Source organism: Phyllostomus discolor, chromosome 3, assembly GCF_004126475.2.
Source record: "Phyllostomus discolor isolate MPI-MPIP mPhyDis1 chromosome 3, mPhyDis1.pri.v3, whole genome shotgun sequence".
Lineage (NCBI taxonomy): Eukaryota > Metazoa > Chordata > Mammalia > Chiroptera > Phyllostomidae > Phyllostomus > Phyllostomus discolor.
In genome coordinates, this window is record NC_040905.2 from 214274613 (window position 1) to 214290490 (window position 15878).

General features: G+C 60.4%; 1 protein-coding gene across 1 annotated transcript; it reads right to left on the reverse strand.

Moving 5' to 3' along the window:
* Positions 1–8853: 8853 nt before the first annotated feature.
* Positions 8854–14341, reverse strand: SAPCD2 (suppressor APC domain containing 2). The gene is made up of 6 exons (XM_028526335.2): positions 12843–14341; positions 10840–10952; positions 10180–10326; positions 9784–9891; positions 9587–9697; positions 8854–9515 (listed from the first exon to the last, which is right to left on the reverse strand). Exons 1-6 carry the CDS (start codon positions 13435–13437, stop codon positions 9387–9389), a joined length of 1203 nt encoding a protein of 400 aa, XP_028382136.1. The 5' UTR covers positions 13438–14341; the 3' UTR covers positions 8854–9386.
* Between the last annotated feature and the right edge of the window lie 1537 nt (positions 14342–15878).

The window sequence follows — 15878 nt, forward strand, 5'->3', positions numbered from 1 at the left end:
CTGCTGCTTCATTCATAACTGAACCCCAAAGCTTGGTCAGTTAGCCAATGACAGGTAAGATTCCCCAAGGGGGGAATGACCTAAGACAGGCACGATCATGTGGGAGGCCCCCCAAAGAAGGACTTTGGGGGCTACGGCAAAAGGGGGTGATGGACCCTCGCTCCTCGGCTTTGACATAGCCTGAGTCCTCATTGTCTGGGAGAAAATCTCCTTATCTCTTGGCTGCCTTACTTCCCTTGCTCCACCTAAGCCTGAAACAATGACAGGGTGGTGCAGCCCTGTGCTGGAAAGGGCGGATTCCCCGGGTGATCAGGCCTAAAAGAACATGTAAATTCCTGTGAAACCTGCTTTGTTTGGAATGCTCTCAGTTGAATGATAAGGGTCCAAGGAGGAAGTTATTTGTTCCTCAAAGTCTTACAGCTCTTTGACCCTGACTCAAAATAGGCCCTCAGACTTCCTTGTTATCTACTGTTTGATCCTTACTTCCTAGCAATGAGTAATGAGCTTTTACGTGAATTCTTATACAAACGAAACCAATAAAAAGCATCTCCGGAGGGGGAACGGCGGGCGCTCTCCCCACCAGGGAGGGTGGCCATGGCGCCCTCCAGGAGAGAGGGTGGCCAAGGCATTCCCCACGTGAGGAGTGGCCCCACTGTTCCTATTTCCGCACAGGACCTGGTTGTCTCTGTGTATGTTTTTCTCGAGTTTCGATGAGCCATCTGCAGCGTTCTGTGCTCACTGCTGGCCGGTGACCCACGCATCAGACTCTACCCAGATGCCAAGGCTCCGAGGGTGGAAATATTGGTTAACCTTTGTGGACACCTTTTCGGGATGGGTAGAAGCCTATCCCACTAGAACAGAGAAATCTTCAGAAGCAGTCAAAGCATTCTTGAAGGAAATAATCCCTCGTTTTGGTCTCCCTGACAGCATTCAGAGCAATAACGGACCTGCTTTTGTTTCAGAAATCACACAGAAGGTTAGTAAAATCTAAAATCTTAGGAATTCAGTGGAGACTCCACACGGCATGGAGACCCCAGGCTTCTGGGAAAGTAGAGAAAATGAACCACACCTTGAAGAAAAATATAGCCAAAGTGTCAAGAAAAGCTCATCTTCATTGGGATCGAGCTTTCCTTATTGCCCTGCTCAGGATAAGGGTGGCTCCTCGAAGTGGGATTCAGCTGAGTCCCTATAAAATTGTGTACAGGTAGCCATGTCAGGCCACAACTGGGGTGAAAGATATGTGTATAGATAAAAGTCTGAAGGTAAGAAATATGTGCAACATTTAAACCAGACCTTAGCTGTGATGAACGACCTTGCTGAGTTAGAGACTTTTCTCCCACAGGTTTGCCGCAGTCACCTGAGCCTGCAGGCAGGATGCTGCTCAAGATCTGCGTGACTGCGTCTCCAAAAACCCAGCTAGGAGGACAGTGACCTGGACCTCAGGACATCCTCCTCACCACCCCCACCACGGTGAAACTGAGGGAAACGAAACCTGGGGCTGATCACGCCAGGATAAAGAAAGCGCCCGAGGAACAATGGGTCGCGAGGCCTTGAGAAAACCTGGAAGTCATCTTTCGGAAACAGTGGCTTCTGTTCTCTTCATTACCTCCTGTTTGACCCCTTGTTCAAGTGGACAACTTATTCCATTCAAACAAGATGAAAATATGTGGGTATATTTAGCAAAATTGTTCTGAATATTTCTAACTTTTGCTTTGCAGGAGGAACTTGAAAAAAGTTTCGCTTCATGTCTTATAAGTGTCTGTTCCCCTTTAGAAAGCCTTAGAAACTATGCTGTGTTTGATGATATTGAGAAGAAAATGACCTACTCTGGTATTTATAATTGGGGACCCGTGGTAACTATAAAGGACAGGGAAATGTTTTCCTGAAAGGTCACTTATGTACCCCAGCTAGAGAGTGTGCAACCTTTGTCAGCTGTGCTAAAACTGTCTCGTGTTCTCAGCAGGTGTGAGGATGAATTGCACCACCACCAGTGATGTATCTTATGGTTTTGTTTCTGTTAAACTGCCAACGGGATGGTTCCTGATATGTGGGATGACAGTCTATTCCTGTGTTCCAGCAAACAGCCCTGGGGGACCGTGCTCTCTGGGAAGACCGACGGTGTTTATGCCTCAGAAGCCCCACTTGACCCGGGTTCGATGGGATGTCTCCCTTACATCTGATTGCATCAGTGACTTACACCTTTAGCCCTGTTGAATATGGGCCCTTAACTATATTTGTAATGTCAACCATGGTAACTTATTTAATGTAGAAATGAGCAGATTAGCCTGCGCTGTGGCAAAAGCTTTGAATGCCACCTTGCAAGCCATCAGTGCCGTCAGTGGAGAACCAAGACAAGTCAGGAAAGTACTGGATAATCGTGCAGCTTTGGGCTGCCTTCTTGGAAGGCACAATCGTGGATGTGAAAAATTTCAAAAGACTCTGCTGTTTTAACTGATAGTTCACAACTCAAAAAAAAAAAAAGTAAAGCAAGTAGATAATGCAATGTCTAATATAAAACAGGGAGGAGGATTCTTTGGCATTGACTTGTCTAAACTAACCTCCTGGCTGCCTAATATACCTGGTCTTTGAGAGGCATTTATTGTTTTTATCCTTGTCATTTTCTTCAGTGTCACAGCTTGTTGTTGCACACAATGTGCCTCCTCATGTAGGTCTGCAATTAGATATATTCCTAACCACCCCCACACCGGACAGCCCAATGCTACGTTCTGATCTCATGGAAATGAGATAGTTTAATACTAACCGTGGGGAATGATAGGAGACTCAAAACTTGGAAAATTTTAGCTTAAGGTAAAAAGCTGTAGGTGTAGCAAGTCATGTGTATGGTAAGCTTTTGTTTCAGAAACTACAGATAAGGCCCATCCTGGCTCCTGGGAAAAGCAGCCAACCTCCTGGGGCCCTGGCTAGAGATGACCGCCTGGGGACAAGTTGGAGGCATCTGGGCCTTTTGTGTGACCACCGCCCCCCCTTGGGAACAGCTAACTGCCTGAGAGAACAGGAAGGGAGAACAGGAAGGCTGCAGTTTTCGCTCACCCTAATCCTTCCTGAATCTCAAAGCCCTCCCTGCACCTTGTTTGCCCTCCCCCACCCCCTTATAAAAGGTCTGGCCAGGAAAGAGAAGGGAAATGGTGTGTTAGGATATCAACCCACCGTCTTCTCAGACCTCCGGCCATCTGAGTAAAACGCCCGTAAAAGATTCAGTGGCTGTCATTGCTTACTGGGTTTGGTAGTGACAGGCAGCCCGAACTGAACGCCGGGTTTTTTTTCCCCCGGTTACAAGGTCACACCTGGGGCTGCTGTTCACCACCCCGGAACCTGCTTCTCGAGGGGGGGAGTGAGGGGAAGGGCCCCCGCCCCACTTATTTTCCCAGAGCCCTTAGCCTCCCACGGAAATTTGGGAGCGACCTGCCCAGATTCCTGGAATAGCTGTGCTGTGCCGGCAGCGGGGAGCAGGTGGAGCCTACTCACCAGCCAGCCGGGGCAGGGCAACGCCCTTCAGACCCCGAGGCTTGGCTCTGAAGCCGAGATTTGTGTCTCGTGGGCCTTTCAGGAAAGTGTTAAATAGTTTTCTCCTTCAAGTCCTCCCACACTTTCCTTAGGTGACCTGCTTGGTACACACACACACACACACACACACACACTACTTGACAGGTGTTTTTTTTTTAAGATTTTATTTATTTATTTTTAGGGAGGGAAGGAAGGGGGAGAGAGAGAGGGAGAGAGGGAGAGAGAGAGAGAGAGAAACATCAATGTGCGGTTGCTGGGGGTTATGGCCTGCAACCCAGGAATGTACCCTGACTGGGAATCGAACCTGGGACACTTTGGTTCCCAGCCCGCGCTCAATCCACTGAGCTAGGCCAGCCAGGGCTTGACAGTTTTAAATTACAGTTTCTCAGGGCTTTTGTGTGCCGGGTTATAGAGATCCATCGGACTCTTACACATTCATTTTGTCCTCAGAACCCCGTTAGCCTCTCGGGAATTCTGACAGGCTGTCGGTAAAACGTGGGGCAGCAATGCCCGCGATGGGCGCGACTGTTTTCTTCGTCAGGGTCGGAGGAGAGGATGCGTTCAGCATCCCTCCATTCACCGGGATGTTGGCCGAGGGCTTTTTTTTTTTGCAAATTCTTAGCTCCCCACGATTTCTTGGAGACAGACAAGCGCATGTGAGCTGCCACTGGGCGCAGTCGGGGGCTTCCATCCGCACCTGTTTCGCTTCAAACCCGCTCAGGCTGCGGGTTACGGGGCGTTTGCAAAGGATCTAATCTCGCCTCCGAACCCCAAGGCACCCCGCGGGGGACAGACAGCTCACTTCCTTTGTTACTGGAACGGGATGACACTCGGTTTTTCCATCGTTGCAACATCCCACTGGGGGGTGCATTCAGGGCTCTAAACGCTCCTCTGAGACACTCTCGCAGGATCGGGGTCCCTGTCATCAGGCTTGGGGGCCTGGCGTTTCCTCACGGTGGGTGGGGTTTACCGCCCGTGGGCGTGGCGTCCGCGGAGGGCGGGCTCTGCTCCAGCTTGACTTAGTTTCCTGTGTTTTGAGAAATTTACCCGCTTCGCATGGCTTGGGGTGGCCTCCTGTTTTCTTTTAAAGAGACTATTGCAATTCTCTTATTTATTTATTTATTATTTATTTACGTACTTACGTTCAAGGATTTATTTATTCACTTCTGAGAGAGGGGAAAGGAGGGAGAAAGAGAGGGAGAGAAACAGTGATGTGCAAGAAATACATCAATCAGTTGCCTCTCACGCGGCCCCCCAACCAGGATCCGGTCTGCAACCCAGGCACGTGCCCTGACCGGGAATCGAACCGGCAACCTTTCAGCCCGCAGGCTGGCGCTCAGTCCACGGAGCCACACCAGCCAGGGCGTTATCACAGTTTTACTGTAGCCAGTCTCATTGGGGTGTGGCAATATCCCGCTGCAGTTTTAGCCTGCATTTTTCTTTTTTTAGTGTGCATCTTTATTTTCCTCCCTCCCTCCCTCCCTCCCTCCCTCCCTTCCTTCCTCCCTCCCTCCCTCCCTCCTCCCTTCCTTCCTCCCTCCCTCCCTCCCTCCCTCCCTCCTCCTCCCTTCCTTCCTCCCTCCCTCCCTCCCTCCCTCCCTCCTCCCTTCCTTCCTCCCTCCCTCCCTCCCTCCCTCCTCCCTTCCTTCCTCCCTCCCTCCCTCCCCCCCTTGGTGTGCACTTTTCTAGCAGCTAACCTGTCGGACTTCCTCTCCACCATCTGCACCTGCTCTTGGGTGAGGGGTCCACACACCTGTGTGAGGTGTGTATTTGGGGACAGTGTTCGTAGTTGATGGCTGTTATATTTTCCTGGTAAATTAAGCTTTTTATTATTAGGTGGTTACTCTTCATCACTAGTAGTGTTTCTGGCCTTACAAATCTACTTTGTTTTATATTATACAACTACTTGGGTTTGTCTGTGTGTGTGTGTTATTCTACTTTGGGTGTGTCTCTTACAAGTTGTTTTTTTTTTTAAATGAGGGACTGTTCTTTTTTTAAATTGTTTAAAAGATTTTATTTATTTATTTTTTAGGGAGGGAAGGGAAGGGGAGAGAGAGAGAGAAAGAGAGAGAGAGAGAGAGAAACATCAATGTGTGGTTGCTGGGGGTTATGGCCTGCAACCCAGGCATGTGCCCTGACTGGGAATCGAACCTGGGGCACTTTAGTTCCCAGCCCGCGCTCAATCCACTGAGCTACACCAGCCAGGGCTCAAGTTTTTATCTGAATTTCTAAAAACCCAGCCTGACAACTTCGACCTGAACCAGAGTGTGTGACCCATGCACATTCGTGGGGATCACTACTGTTTTCCTACAGTCTTACATGATTCCTGAGTTTTTCCCTTTTCTTCTTAGGGTTGACTTCTTCCTCTCCTCATCCGCTGCCCTCCGCCCCCAGAAGATAGACAGTGAATAGTTTGTTTTTTTTTTTAAACTCTGCGTCTCCGACCTACTTTAATGCACTTAATAAGGGCTGGGTAACGTCCTTTCCCCCCTGTGATCGAACCCCTGTGGGCTTACCCCACTCACGGCTTCCTGCCCACGGGCCCGGGGCTACCCCGCCACCCACGCATGAGTTAGCGTGACCGTTTTTGTGATGTGTACAGCCAGCGCTCACTCAGGCCCCCCTGCATATGTAACGACACGTTTTCGTTGACTTGAAAACAGGTGCACAGCTCTGGCTGGTCGGCTGGGACTTCCAAAGGTTGGGGGTCTCAGGTCACATCTGGGCGGGGCGCGGACGGGCCCCTGGGCGGGGCATGTCTGGCCGGGGCACATCTGGGCGGGGCTCGTAGGGGAAGCCAGTCCGCGTTCCGCGTTCCTCCTCTCTTTTTCTGACAGCAGTGGAAAAATGCCCTCAGGTGGGGTAAGAAATAGGTGCGCCCGCAGATTACTCGGAAAGATAGAGCCTAATTCCCTGCACATCCTTCGAGAAAGGACAGGCTTGTGAGGCACAGAAGACGGTGACGGTGCGACTCGTCCGTGACCCGGAGACCCGAAGAGGCACACGGGGTCCTTCCCGGTCACGCGCTCCAAGGGAACCGGCAGTCACACCCCAGTGAGGACGCCCAAGCAGCCCCGCGGGGACGAGAAACCGAGGGGCTGTGCCAAGAGCCGGTGGGTGTGCTGCCTCGGCGGCGAGTCCTTCAGCCCCGAGCAGCCTTCAGCGCCCTGACTCTATCCCTGCCCCTACTGGGGCCCTGGCCCACGACCCAGGCGTGTGGCCTGACTGGGAATTGAACCGGCGACCTTCCGGCGTGCAGGTCAGCACTCAATCCACTGAGCCACACCGGCCAGGGTTCAGATTTTTTTTGAAATTCTGTTTTGCCTTCCTTCTTGAAACCTTGTTTCTCTGGGGATGGCTCTCTGGGGTCAAGGCTACACCGTCTCAGTGTCAGAGGCAGTCACCCACTCCCCGGACTCCGGTGTCACGGCAGCTCCGGTGCAGGTCATGGGCTTCGCCACCAGAATCTTTTTAGGATCTTCTAAGAGAAAATGTGCAATTTTTATTCACCCCAGCAATTTAAAAAAAACAAAACCTTGAACCCTGGCTGGTGTGGCTCAGTGGATTGAGTGCTGGCCCGCACACCGGAAGGTCGCCGGTTCAATTCCCAGTCAGGGCACATGCCTGGACCTGTGGACCGACATTTTGAGGCAATTCTGGAAAAACGTAGATGTTCATTCCCATATTTTGCCCCCCTTCCTTGCCCCCCAGGCAAACAGCCCCCTCCCCGGGCACCTGCCGTCCACTCCAGCGCGTCTCTCCTCCGTCGCCCCGAGAACTTCCCCTGAAGCTCGGGCCGCTCACATTTTTACCCTCGACTCCGTATTTGGGTTTCTAAAACTCCCGTTTGATTTTTAACCCTTTATTGGGTAGAGTAAGAAACCATAAAGACTTTTGCTTGTCAACATTCCGGAAGACCTTTTATTCCCTTAGACGTATAAGTTACTTTATATTCTGGTAACTCCAGCATCTGAAAACGCTCGTCCGTGGTTTCTGCTGCCCCTCCCGGTGGAGTCTTCCCTCGTGTTTGCGAAAGTTTGCTTTCCACCCAAAGATGCTCATTTTCCTCGGAACTTGCATTGCTTGGGGGCAAAGGTCCCCACCCAGAGCTACCTGTACCTGCCCCCCCCCCAGTGTCTCAGCCATTTTGGTTGTTTCTGGGGGTCCAGTTAGAAGTGGGGAATGCAGCTCAGCGCCCTGCAGGGAACGGGAGCCCTAATTTCCCTGCCACCCCAAACTTCACCGTGCCAGGCCAGGGGCTCTCCAGAGCTGTTTGCCTCTCTCTGCCTGTGGCCTGGCCCCAACGACCTGGGACCCCCTCAGATCCTGCCCTTGAGGCCTCCAGGGCCACGCAGGCAACTGGATGTCACCCTGCATGGAACACCAGGGCCAAGGGAGGCCACTCTCCCTGTCTCCTTTGCACAAGGGTCAGCTTCACGTGGGAGGTCCCTGACGACAGTCGCCCTGGGCAGACCTGTGTCCTGTCTCCGGTCTCCCAAGGGCCCCGGCTGCTTGGACCTCCAGATGGAGCAGCGTGTACAAAGCCCATATGTGGGACATGGGTCGTGCAGCTACAGTGTGCTACCGGAGACTCGGGTGGGGGCTCAGGGCCCATGCCACTGGAGTCTGCGAGCGACAGGATCGCGGGAGGACCAGGAGCAGGGACGGTGGTCTCCAGTTCTGCAGACGTCATGGGCTGCATTTGGAGGTCTGGGAGCTGAGCGACCCCCAGTGAGTGCGGCTCAGGCGCGGGGCTGGCTCAGGGCACAGGCCCAACCTGATGACCAGGACCCCTCCTTGGCTGGCACTGGTCTGACCAGGGCACCGCCTGGGTGCTGGGGTCGATACCCCGGCCTCCTGGTCCTTCTCCCCCCATCCCAGGGGGACCCGGCCTCTCCCCGAGTCCCGCAGCTCCCCTTTTCCGAGCAAAGTGCTGTCTCGCAGCCCAGATCTGGGGGCTGAGCTGGAGGGGAGGGAGGCTATGACAGGTGGGGTGCCCACCAGGTACCCTGGGGCATGCCTGGGATTCCCAGGCTCCCTGCCCCGGTGAGGGCCACACGGGAGCCAGTTGGCCCCTGAAGGTGCCCGGCCCGGTTGCCTGGCAGACCCAGGGGGCCAAGCCCGAGTCACAGACTGCCACGTGGGCACGTCTGGGTTGAGCCTCGGCCGGGAGGGACGACGGCTAACCCCCAGGTTGGTTTAGGGTCCGGAGTCAGCGAGGCCACCCTTCCAGCCTCACCCCAGGAACCCCCAGCCGTCCCAGGGAGGGGCGAGGGGGGACGGGGCTTAGGGCCAGGCACAGGTAGACCCCACCCCTTTCTCACCCCTAGTCTTGGTGCCCTAGGTTGGGAGAAGATGCCCCTGGGCCCCCAGGCCCAGTCACCTGCTGCACCCTCAGGGGTCCCAGCCCCCCCACAGGTCCCTGAATATCCCATCCCCCTGAGACTCCCTTGTGGGCGCTCCAGGGCCCAAGAGCAGCATGAAGGTGATGCCCTCTGCTGGCTGCTGGCAGAAGTGCAGCCTAGCGGGACCAGCGCCTTCTACTGGAGACCGCAGGTGGGAGGGGAGACAGGCCCGCTGTAAACACGGGCAGAGCAGCCGCGAGCCCCTCGGCCCCGGGCGGCCTGACACCTGGTAAACGTGAGGACGCGTCTCCACTGCCGCAACTGTGGCAGCAGCAGCAGCAGCTCAAGATGTGCCTGCACAGTGGAGTCCTGCCCAGGCCAGCCCTGCAGCCCCAGGCCAGGACCAAAGGGCATCCTGGGGGCGGCCCACCTGCGGAGGAGGGAGGGCTACGTCCGCGCGGCCCGTGCCTGCCCAGGCCCGCGCCAGGCTGAGGCCCACGGCCATTCCGGTGGCCACTAGATGAAGGTGGAGTCCAGAGGCCCGGCGTCCTGCTGGCTGAGGGCGCGGGCCTCGAACAGCTGCTTGATGAGGGCGGACTTCTCTTGCTCCAGCTGTGTGATCCGCTCGCTCTTGTCCGTCACCTCCTAGCAGGTGGGGGGGGGGCAGTCAGGGCGGGCCAGGCTGCGGCCCCACCCCCACCCCTCCCGCACCTCACCTGGGTGAGCAGCCGGTTCTGCTCCTTCAGCATCAGGATGGTCTGCTGCTGCCAGCCTGGCGCCGGGGGTGAGGCGGGGCCCGGGGCCGCTGAGGAGGAGGGGGGTGGGGCCTGTGGGAGGGCAGAGTCAGGTGGGCCTGGCCGCTCCTGCTCGGCCTCCGGGACGGGACAGGGAGCCGGGCGGTCGGGGCACTCACCGAGCCGGCACAGGCTGCGGCCAGCAGCTCCCCCAGGCACCGGGCCACCTCCTGCACCTTGGGCAGCAGTCTTCCCAGCGGGCGGGGGCTCCCCTCGGCCCCAAGGTCCTGGGAGGAAGCAGGGAGGGGCGTCAGAGAGCAGGGCCATTCCGGGGAAAGCCGCCAAGCCTCGAGGGAGTCCCCACCGGTGGCTCTCCTGCCCCCAAAGTTACTGCTTGGAGCCGAGAGTCCGAGGGTGTTGCTGCTGGGCGGGGGGAGGCCTCTCCATGGGGGTCCCAGCACCCTGGGGGGAGAGACAGCTGCTGTGCCCTGAAGAGGGGGGCAGTCCTACAGCTGCCGGGGTGCCGGGCATAGGTGGGTGGTCGCCGGGGGTGGGGCCCAGGCAGGGTCACTCACGGCGCTGGCCCTGCTCTGGCCCAGGCGGCGCTGGCGCTCCTGCACGCGCTGCAGCTGCTGCTGGCACCAGGCGCGGCCCCGGGCCGTCATCTGCAGCCCCTGCAGCAGCACCTCCTTCTCCTGCTCCAGCTCCGCCATCTGCTTCAGCTGCACACGGGGACGCACGCATGCCCGTGAGCACACCGCCCGTGTGGGCCTGCACGCACCTACCCACGGGCGCACCTGTCGTGAGCCCGCACACACCTCCGCACCGGGGAGCAGAGCCCTGTTCCCCCTCCTGGGGGGCCCAGCCTTCTCAGCCCCTGGACACAGGCCTGCCCAGGGAGCACGGTGAGCTGGGCCCCTGAGCAGAGGGGAGAGCCAGGCAGCGGCGGGGGCAGGGCACTTCCAGGGAGGGGCCAAGCCCAGGACCCACGCTGCCGCCTCCCCGAAGGACTTCCTGGCCTGGCCTCGGGCCATTCTGTCCCTGGAGTGGATTCGAGCCCACGGGGTGGGGAGAGGTATTTAGAACTGACCCCCATTCCTGTTGCAGGTCACCCCCAGAACCCAGGCTGGGCTGCCCCCTCCCAGGCAGAGGGGTGGTCCAGGAGACAAAGTGTGGGGGCCAAGTCCAACCCTGGGTGAGACAGAGAGAGCCCAGAGCCCCAGGACCCCTCTCACCAGGTCACAGTCCACTCCGTGGGTGATGGTGTGCCTCCGCCGTTCACCTCGGGCGCGGGGGGCCCGCCGCGTGTCCCCCACGCCTAGCTCCCAGGCCCTGCAGGCCGTGGCACCTGCAGCAGATGTGCGGGCCTGGCTCACCTCCACGTCCGCCTAGTCCAGGGGGACCCCCACAGCTGGCTCCCAGGGCCCTCCGGGGCCACCCCCCCTGCCACCCCTGGGGAAGCACAGCTCAGCCCAGGCCTGCAGGCCTCTGGGGCCCTCTCTGGGCGCTTCCCACCTCAGTCCAGCCTCGGGCAGCGGCCCAGCAGGCCCGCACCTCGCCTCTGTGCCTGGCTGGGGTCTGGGCTGCACTTGACTCCCACCAGCTCCCCTCACACCTGCCTGGGGCCTGTGGCTTCGTGTCCGTACACGCACACACACGCACACACATGTGCGCGGTGTGAGTTCCCTGAGGGCAGGGGCTTACCCAGCTCGGCCCCGCAACCCCAGTCCCACTTCTGGTCTCAAAGGCCGAGGTACTGGGGAAGACGCTCCTCGCGGGGTACTGGGCCTCAGGGGTGGGTTCCTACAGGCAACAGGTGGTGGGGGTGTGGGTGGCAGGGACCTGACGTGCTCCAGGTGGGGGTCGCAACTCGGCTAGTCCTCGCCTGTGTGCACACGCAGCGCATTAAGCAGGGCACAGGAGCTTCTGAGGCTCACACGTCCACCTGCAGCCAGAAGGCCCGGGTTGCCTGTGAGAGCCTCCCGGAGGGCCAGCCCACTCCTTGGAGGCCGGGGAGCGTGTGCAGGGCCTCCCGGGAGGGGAGCATGGGGTGCAGGTGCGCAGGGCCCGCCCCCCCCCCCCCCCCCGGCTCCCTCGCCCTACCCACCACACCAGGCTCATCTTCCAAGGCCATGGGAGTGGGTGGGTGATGCAAGCAGGGGTGCAGGGGTGCCTGGCAGGGACGCATCCAGGGGGCTGGCACGAGGCGGTATGTGGGCTGCCAGCCAGCCCTGGCAGGCGGGCTCTGAACAGGCCCAGAGCTCACGTCCCAGCCTGCAGTGCTGCGTGGCAGAGAAGGCACAGGAAGAGGGAGGCTGGGAGAGGCAGGGACACCCCAGAACGCCCGGACCCGGTCTGCACTACCAGGTCCACGGGCAGATTCCAGGTTACGCCGCAATAGCACACTAGACGTCCAGCTGGACGACCAGGAGACAGAGATGGGGGCTGGGGAGGGTGGAAGAGGCTGGGGCAGGGGTCCGGTGAGGCTGGCCAGCAGAAGGCGGCACCGAAAAGGCCGAAGCCGCCATCCGGCAGGTCCTGCTCCCAGGGCAGGCACGGGGCCTTCAGCCATCTCTGTCCCTGCCCACCGCACCAGGATCCAGGTCCAGCCCCAGGGGCTGGACACCTCCAGGGACTGTGGCCCGTGTTCCTCCCCGGCCCCACAAGCCCCAAGCCCCTCACCCCCCAACCAGGCCAGGTCCTCCTGCAGAAGCAGCCCCCATCTGCCTGGACCTCAGTAGGGACAGTGGGCCCAACCTCCTTGGCCTAGCGGTCAGACTGAGAAGGACCCAAGAAGGCAAAACGGTCCCCTCCATGGCCTAGGAGACCCTCTTGTCCACATTAGAAGGAAACGCCTCCGCCCAGGGTGTCCAGCCTGCAGCCCAGGGATGAAGCCACGGCCCAGGTGTCTCCAGGTATAGAGCAGGCGTTTGAGGTGGAGTCACACCCGGAGGGTGTCCCCAGTGCCCAGCGCTGGTGTGGGGCAGAGAGAATTCCTGGTGGGGTTTGCGGAGTCACCCACCAGCCCCTTGGCCCCTGCGGCCTCACACTGTGGTTGGGGAAGCACACGGACAGGTACGAGGCCTCTTTCCCTTCCAGGCTCAGGAGCCCAGGAAGAGCAGCCCGTCCCGCCCCCGCCCCCGCCCCCGGTGGGCGATGCACAGGCCGCAGTTCTCTGACTCCCGCCTCAGGTGCGGGCCGGGGTGGGGAGCTCCGAGGGGAGCTGCCCTGCACTCACCAGCGTCCGCGCTCGGGCTCCGCTCCAGCGCCGCTCCCTGCGGCCGCTCCGGCTCCGCGAGGCCCGGCACCGCCTCCGCGGGGCCGCACAACTTTTCTAGACTCCGGGAGGTGCCTCCGGAGTCGGCCGCTGGGGGGCGCGCACACAGCGGCAAGGGTTTCCTCTCCAGGACCGTCCGCGGCTCGTCCGCGGGCGCGAACACTAGGCGCTGCGGAGGCGGCGGCGGTGGCTGACCCCCCGGGCGCGCTGGTCCTCCTCCCCGGGTCGAGGAGCGCGCCGGGCCTCGCGGGCCTCCGTCGGCGCTCAGCAGCGAGGTGCGCAGGCCGGCCACGAAGCGTTCGAAGGTCAGGTAGCCGCTGGCCGGGGCCACCTGGCGCAAGCCCTCGAGTACGCCGCAGGGCAGCTCGCGCGCGTCGGCGCCCTGCCATCGGGACTCGATCTCGCGCAGGTGCACGTAGCCGCGCCGCCGGTCGTCCAGGATATCAAAGAGGGTGCGCAGGCTCTGCAGGAAGGCGCGCGGCAGCCCCTCTGTGCTGGGCTCCGGGGGCGCGGCGGGCGGCGGGCGGCCCGGCTCGGCCATCGCGGCTCCGGCCATGGGCCCGCCAGCCGGGCTCCCTGCTGGGCCCGCCCCAGGCTGAGTCCCCGCGTGGGCCCGGGCCCGGGCCGGTCCCCTCGCAGCTCGACAGCGGGGAGGACGGCCGCACACACCCCGCAGCGACAATAGCTGCTACTTTTTGAATGGGCCTCCTCGTGGCGTCAGTGCTCATTAGCATTCGCTGCGACCATTGGCTAAGGCCGGCTCATCTTCTCCCTGATTGGCTGAGAGGCCGCCAGCCGGGTTTGATTTTCCGGCCGAGGGGCCAGCTCCCAGGGCGCTCCCGCCTCGGTGCCTGTAGGAGCCGGGGGCGCGCGGAGGCCCAGAGCTGGTAGGGGCGGCGCCCGCCCGCTCCTTCTCCCTCCCGGGCCTCATTGGGTGAGGGAGGGGGACCCCAGGGGACCCCCTTCTGCTCCCGCCGCCACCACACCGATCCTCTCGCCGCGGCTCATACCGCTCTCGGATTGGCCGCCTGGCCTACCTCTCCGAGGGGCGGGGCCTGGCGTCCAATACAAAACCTGTCCCCAGGTGGCCTCTTGGGGTAAGCCTGGGGAGTACACCCCGCCCCCAGGGACCCAGCTGCCCCCCCTAGCTCCCCTGGGCGCTCTTCGCTGAGGGTCTCGAGCACAGACACCACCGACTCTGGAGCCTCTTTCTCTTGCCCCAGGCGGGCCCCGAGAGGATTGTGCGCTCCAGCCAGCTGGGCGCTTCCCCTCACAGAGGCCTCTCTGTCCCCGCTGCTGCCAGCCCCTCCCCCGGTCCCTGGGGACAGCCTGGCCTTCTCCGCCTGTTGCGGGACAAAGCCACTTGTTCCTGTGTCCCCAGATCCCCATCTGGTGACCAGCTCTCCTCAGTTCCCAAGGTCCTCTGCTCCAGCCGCTTCCTCCCGCTGGACACCCCTCCACCTGCGCTCCGAGCTCTCTCGGCCTCCTCGGGCTGGCCAGGCGGCCCTGTGTCCCCTGGGCCCTTTCTTTCTAGCCAGACAGTCACTGTCTGATCGGTCCGGGTGGGCCCCGGAGGCCTAGCCTGCTGCCCAGCTCGGGAGCCCGTCTCAGGGAGCTGCCCAGAGGCTATCTGACCGGAATCCCCACCTTCACCCCTGCCTGCCCTCCAGGCCCTGCCCTGGTCCCCGGGCCTCCCCCGAGGGTCTTCCTGGGCATTCCCTGGCCGGGCCGTGGGCACCTTGCCACTGAGCACTCATCTGCCACTTTCTAAAGAGCCACAGGCTGTTTATCCTCAGGGATACATCGGTGGTGAGTCACCAGACATCCCTTCCAGGCAGGCCTCCCGCACTGGGCTCACCTTGGCCCTCCAGCTGGCCTCCCTCAGGCTCTCCCTGTGTGGCCTGCCTACCTGGGCCGCTGTGTCCTTGGGCCCCAAGGCCCTGGTGCCTGTGTGTCAGTCCCAGGCTGGCCAGGGAGCGCCCTGCCTCTTCTCTCCTGGAGTTACCCACCAAACTCAGGGATCCTTGTGGTAAGCAACTGGGGGGACCTAGGAAGCCCCCTGCAGCCTGGCCTGCTGTGGCTCCCCCGTTAGTGCCAGGACCTGCCAAAGTCTCAGGATGGCGTCCAAGCTCTTTGCCCTGCGGTTCCCCTCCCCCCACGCAGTCCCCCTTGCCCAGGACACCTGGCACCCCCTCACCTCCGGGCCTCTGTGCGCGGTGGCCTTTCTACCAGGAATGCCCTTCCCTGTTTGCTCCCAGCCGATCCCTGGGCTGATGCTTCAAAGCTCCACTCAGACACCCGGCCCGACCCTGAAAGTCAGGCTAGGTGCCTGTACCCTGACCTTCAAAGCCTGGGGCTGCTTTCTGCTTGCTAGGGTGGCTGTCTCCCGATGAGCCCCTGTGCTCTTTGGGAGCAGGGTGGGGCCACCCAGACCTGGCATCGGCTTGGCCCTCGGTGGGTGCTCCGTGGATGGCTGGCACATGGGGAACCTTATCCTGGAGGTCACAGTGGAGACACCCACCGTCCTTGTGTGGGACACCAAGCCACAGCGAGGGCCGAAGACAGCTGGGGGGGCGGTTAGCGTGGGTGTGGAGGCCAGGGGCCCGCAGTGCCCAGGCCAGGCTGGGCCCCGTGAGCCCGAGCTCGGGGTGCAGAGGAGTCTGACACTGTGAGGATGGCAGCCCCCGCTGGCTTTTGGCCCCTGAGCTTCCTTGTGGCCCTGGCCAGGCCCTGGAGCAAGGTGCAGCAGAAAGGAGCCAGTGCCAGCTCAGGGCGTGGGTGGGGCTAAGGTGCGGCCCCAGGCCGTCCTGCCCCTGAACTTCGATCACTTCCTCCTTCCAACCTGGCCCAGCACGCCCCCAGCTCTCACTTTCAGCCTTGCTGTCACCCGGGAGGCTCCTCAGAGCCCCTGGCCAGGTGGGTCCCCTGCGGACCTGGCGCTTTTTGAGGCACCAGCCCAGTTACGGTTATATTCGTGCCGTGCCAGCCGGGAGCTTC